The sequence below is a fragment of the Marmota marmota genome, unplaced genomic scaffold (assembly GCF_001458135.2).
Source record: "Marmota marmota marmota unplaced genomic scaffold, marMar, whole genome shotgun sequence".
Taxonomy (NCBI): domain Eukaryota; kingdom Metazoa; phylum Chordata; class Mammalia; order Rodentia; family Sciuridae; genus Marmota; species Marmota marmota.
In genome coordinates this window covers 24,131,441-24,137,524 of record NW_026000229.1, presented here as the reverse complement: position 1 = coordinate 24,137,524, position 6,084 = coordinate 24,131,441, and the positions used below count along the sequence as shown (strand labels likewise).

The following is a 6,084-nucleotide window of genomic DNA, read 5'->3' as shown; positions in this document are numbered from 1 at the left end:
TTGCCTCAGCCTGCAGAGTTCCTGGGATTAAAGGCATTTACCACCACCTGTGGTGACACTAGCATTTTTAAGTAGAAAGCAAGCCATTTTAGTTCAACAGAATTACAGAGAAATTTTCTTATCTTAATGAGTGCTATATGCATACACCAGCCTCACATCTAATGATGAATAAAAGTTTTTCCACTAAACCTTGTTCAATATTATTGTGAGAGTCCTAGACAATGCCATGTGAAAAAAAAAAAAGAAAATTTACAAGTGGCAAACCAAGAGAAAATATTTTCAATATCTATTAAAATATATTTATTATTCATAATAAAGTCCAAAATAATCAATTAAAATAGGAAGACTAGTAAAAACATGGGGAAAAAATATAGTCACTTTCACAGGAAATGTAAATGATGCATAGAAATATAACTTAAAACAACAATGAGTTTCAGGGGTTTTTTGTTTGTTTTGTCCTTACTGGCAAAATTTTAAAAGATTGATACATCCAGTTATAAACATGTGAGAAATTAGATATTTTTATGGACAGTTGGTTAGAATATAACCTGTAATACCTACTTCAAGACAATTTGGCAAAATGTACCTAAATTTTTGCACTATAATTTTCCTTCAGTCAACAATATTATTTCTACAATTTTAGCCTACAGAAATTAATTGTGCATAGTGCAAATCAATATATTTGTAGTGTGCTCTAAGAATATTGACATATGCTTCTTGCAGTATTGTTTTAAATAGTGAAAAATTAGAAATAATTGAAGTTTCAATTAGCAAGGAGATGATTAAATTATATGACTTTTATAGTTTGGAACATTATGCAGCTATTTAAAAATGAGGATGATGTGCACTTAAACATACAAAGATCTGGGAGACGTATTTTGAAAAGTAAGATTAAATTATAAGCAAAAAAAGGTTTTTAACAATTTTTTAGTTGCAGATGGACACAATATCTTTATTTTATTTATTTATTTTCATGTGATGCTGAGGATCGAACCTAGTGCCTCATACTTGCGGGCAAGTGCTCTGCCACTGAGCCAAAATCCCAGCTCACAAAAATGAATTTCTAATATTACATACACATAGATAATTAGGACTTATGCTCACAATTGTAGTCTCTAGGGAGAACAGTGAGAAAGAGTAGGAAATAATGGCAAGATTAATGTCTTACTGTCAGTATTTTGGTATTATTTGAATCTTTCAATGAAAATATGTTTGTGTAAATTTCTTGACTTTTAAAATTTTGGTTGTAAATTAAGATAGACAAAACAAAACATGCACAAATGATAAATTATCAAATTATAATAAGTTTTACATATGTATTACTGATGTAACCACCAAGATACAAAATATTTCTGCTACCCAGAATGCTCCATTGTGTCTACACCATAAGTAATCACTATTTTTACTTTAATCACCATAGATTATTATTTCTGATCATGAATTTTGTAGAGTTGGACCCATACTGCTTTTTCCAATTTCATGTCTTGTCTTTTCTTTGGTATCATGTCTTCTATACTCATCAGTGTTAAAAAATTCTTATTGCTGTATGGTATTCCATTGTATGAGTGTACCACAGTTTATCGATTCTGCTGTTGATAGACATCTGAGTTATTTCCAGTTTATGGCTAATCATAAAGAAAACTGCTGTGAATGGTCCTACACATTCCTTTTGCTTTACATATCTATACCCCTCTCTTATATACCTAGTATTAGAATTTCTAGGTCATAGTGGAAGTTTTAGTAGACTTCAGCAGTTCAAACTGGTTGTACAAATTTACACTCTCATTTGTATTATATAAAATTTCCTATTCTAGCTGCTCCATGGCCTTTCCACACTTCATATTGTTAGTGTTTTTCATTTTAGCTAGCCATTCTGTCTTATATTGATACCTCTTTATGGTTTATTCTTATTTGTAGTTTACTGATAACTAATTATATGGAACATCTTTTAATGACATATGTCCATATTGATATTCTCTTTTGTAAAATGCCAACTCAAGTTTTTTGCTCATTTTGTTTGTTGATTTACTTGCCATTTCCTTATTGATTTATAAGCATTCTTTAGGTATCACGGATATGCAAAATATATGATATGTGTACATATCCCTACTCTGATACATATGCATATATATAGCAAATCTTTTACTAGATTTTGTCTTGCTGTTCCATTCTCTTAATAATGTCTTTTGATAAACAAAACTTCAGAACTTTATTAATATTTTCTTTTATGATTCATGTTCTTAGGGGTCTTTTTACTAAGAACAGAGCCAAGTAGTTGCAGTTGGGGACCCTAGGGCCCACAAAGCTGAAAATGTTTACTATCTACAACCCCTCTTGTAGAATATTACTGTTATTTTTTTCACATTTAGGCCTACAATCCTACTGGAATTAACTTTTGTAAATGGTGTGAAATAGGCTTTGCCCTCATGAATGGAATAATGCCATTATTTGCAGGAGGGTTTCTGGTAAAAGCAGGTTTCTCTATTTCTCTCTCTCTCTCTCTCTCTCTCTCTCTCTCTCTCTCTCTCTCTCTCTCCTGTGCACACTCTCCCACTATGTGAGTCTTTCTGCCCTGTAATGATGCATCAAGAAGAGCCTTACCAGATGCATCCCCCTAATTTTGGACTTCCAAGCCTCCAGAACTGTGAATGAAATAAATTTATTTTCTTTATTAATTACCCAATATTTGGCATTCTGTTATAGCAGTAAAAAAATGGACCAAGACAGTAGAGTTAAAGTCTGTTTCTGTCATGAATTATCCAATTGCTCCTCAGCACAATTTATTGGGGAAAAAAAAAGAAATCTTATCACCACAAAATTGCAATGGCATCTTTGTTATGCATCAGGTTACTATATATGTGTGGCCTATTTCTAGGCCCTTCTCTTCTACCGGTCTATTTATATATCATCACATAAATACCCCTCTGTCTTAAATAGTGTAGCTTTATAGTAAGAATTTTAAAAAATCAAATTAAAATATTTTCCCTCCACATTTTTTTTTTTGGTACCAGAGATTGAACTCAGGAGCACTCAACCACTGAGCCACATCTCCAGCCCTATTTTGTATTTTATTTAGAGACAGGGTCTTACTGAGTTGCTTAGCACCTCACTATTTGCTGAGGCTGGATTTGAACTCACGATTCTCCTGTCTCAGCTTCCCAAGCCCCTGGGATTACAGGCATGTGCCACTGCATCTAGCTCTCCCAGCACATTTTTTATTGGTGCACTATAATTGTACATAATGGTGGAATTTGTTGTTACATATTAGTACATCCACACAATATAATTTGGCCAATATCACTTTATGTTAAATGTTAATATGTAATGTTAGTAAATTCTCCACCAATGTCTTCTTCTTGATTTCTTGACTATTATAGGCCATTTTCATCCCCTTATAAATTTTAGATGCCCCTAATAAATTTCCACAGAAAAACACAATGAGATCTTGGCTGAGACTGCATGGAATTGATAAGTTAATTTAGGGAGAATTGACATCTTTACAATATTGAATCTGCAAATCCATGAGCATGGTATATCTAGTCTTCTATATAGATCTTTAATTTTCCCTGAAATATTCTGCAGTTTTCAGTTTTGTGGTCTTTCATGTCTTTCCTCAGTTTTTTTTCTAGAAATATGATGTTTTCCAATGAAATTAATTGCTTAAATATTATTTTATTTATCAATTCTTTTTGCAAATACATATATACCTTAGGTTTTATATCCAGTGATCTAAGTGAATTTACTAATGCTAAATGTGTATTACATTCTTTTGAGTTTTTTATGTTTAAACCATGTCATCCAGAATGACAGCTTTAGATCCTTCTTTCCATTACTTATACCTTACAATTTTTGTTGTTGTTATTGCCTTCTTACACTAACAAGAACCCACAGAGGCAATGATTAATAGTGTAATTAAATATACTTGAATTATTTCTGAACTCAGAGAAAGCACTTGACATTTAATCATTAGATATGTAACAGTAGAATTTTTATTTTTATTTTTTATTTTTTTTTCAGTATGAAAACTATCCTTTATTTTGTATTGCCCTTCTTGAGTTCTATTATTTTTATACAACCTTGAAATACAGTATAGATTAATAAATAAAAACTAAAAAAGGGATCAGTACAGAAAATACATTAAGTAAATTAAGTAAACAACTAAGACTGGGGAGATCCAAGACAGCAAGACAAGCCAAAGAATCAAATTACCCAAGGAGTTTTCTATTGAGTCATTTTTTTTTCTTCAAGTTCTAGTGACCATTTAATAAGTACATCAGCCAAAAAATAGAAGCAAATGCAGGCTTTAGCACTGTATAAAGTGCTAATTTTAATAGATCCATAAAAAGAAAATATGTAACAACTATCATTAGTAAAAGTTATGGTCATCCAATTCAAATTAATATTAGACAGTTTACAACATTTATAGCTAGTGTTTTAACTCTATATAAGCAACATTTAAGAGACTGCAGAGCTAGTTTTTTAAACTTCACAGAAAATCCAGTATAATACTGAGTGCTTATCATGCAAATATAAAAAATAGCCTTAAGAAGTAATTCAAATGTTAACAATACTATGGTCCTACAATAGGCCTCTTTCAGAGACTAGTAACTGTGTAGATCATCATAGTAACTATATAAATGTATCCAAATAAACAGAACAGTTATAGACACAAACCACACATGGTGAGGTGGTCATGAACATGATCACTGGCCATCTAGTTCTAAAGCTTCAACAATGTGTGCAGCAGAGGGACGATCTTTAGGATCTTCATTAGTGCATACAGAGAAGAGTTCAATTACTTTCTGGAAGGATTCATCCAGTTCTTCCATATTAATAGGTAGCCTGGTTCCCAAAGCTGCATAATATACCTCATCATTGAAGTCACCTTCATCAAAAGTTTTATCTTCATCATCATCATCATAAAAATTAAAGTGTGGAATAGATAAAGTCATTATTTCCCATAGAGTAAGGCCATATGCAAATATGTCTGCCTTATCAGTAATAATGCCATTTTCCTCCAAAGCTTCCTTGGGCTTCCATGGCTCAGTATCAATGTAAGAGGCCTCAGGATCAGTCATAGTCATATTTTCATCCAATGGTAGAGAGACTCCTACATCACAGATTTTAATTGTTTCAAAATCACCTTTAATTACAACATTTGAAGACTTTATATCTCCATGAAGCAGTTTCTTTTCTTGGTGCAAATACTTTAGCCCTCTTGCCATGTTCAAAGCAACTTTTAAAATTACAGCTGCTGGAAAGGCATCCTGGCTGTCTTTATTTTGCTCCTCTATTAAATCATTTAGAGACTTTTCACCTCCATACTCCATAGCAAGGCACAGACTGCCATCACTGGCTTCAGTAAAAGCATGATAATCTACAATGTTTGGATGATGAAGGCTTTTCAAAATCTTAGCCTCATCAATTAGTCTCTTTTGGAATATACTCCGATAATCATCACTGCAGATGGGATTAATCTTTTTCACAGCCCAAAGAGAATGAGACAAACCTCTTGGAGATCTTTTCATTAGGTAAACATTTACCCCAGTCCCAAAGCCAAGCTTCTGCATAAATGGAGAGGCAAGGATAGTTATATATGGAGTTGAACATAACACAAATTTCCTTTTTTTCAGATAATTTGCTTGGTGTCTTGAAATTATCAGTTCCTTCCATTGTAACAACCACTCTAGGTCAGGTAGCTCTCCAATCCGCACCGGTGTCGCTCACCTTCGGCCCTAGAATTTTAATATATATCCTTTATCATCTTAAAGAAGTTCTCTTCTGGGGCTGGAGTCGTAGCTCAGTGGTGGAGCTACAAAAGAAAAGCCTCGCATGCATGAAGCACTGGGTTCCATCCTCAGCACCACATAAAAATAAATAAATAAAATAAAGGAAATTGTGTCCATCTACTAAAAAATAAAAAAAATAAAAATAAAAAAGTTCTCTCCTATCCCCAATTTGCTGAGTTTTCTTATGAACTAGTGGCTAACTTAATTGGAGGTCTTTTTGTATTTGTTGAGGTAATAAAGGTGGTTTTCACCTTTATTATGTTGATAAGATGAATAATACTGATTAACTTTCAAA

General features: G+C 32.6%; 1 protein-coding gene across 1 annotated transcript; it reads right to left on the bottom strand.

Annotated features, from left to right (window-relative positions):
- Window positions 1–4,703: 4,703 nt before the first annotated feature.
- LOC107137789 (lymphokine-activated killer T-cell-originated protein kinase-like) lies at window positions 4,704–5,673 on the bottom strand. The gene is given in 2 exon segments (XM_048793342.1): window positions 4,704–5,627; window positions 5,629–5,673. Coding segments are annotated over 2 exon segments (969 nt in total).
- Between the last annotated feature and the right edge of the window lie 411 nt (window positions 5,674–6,084).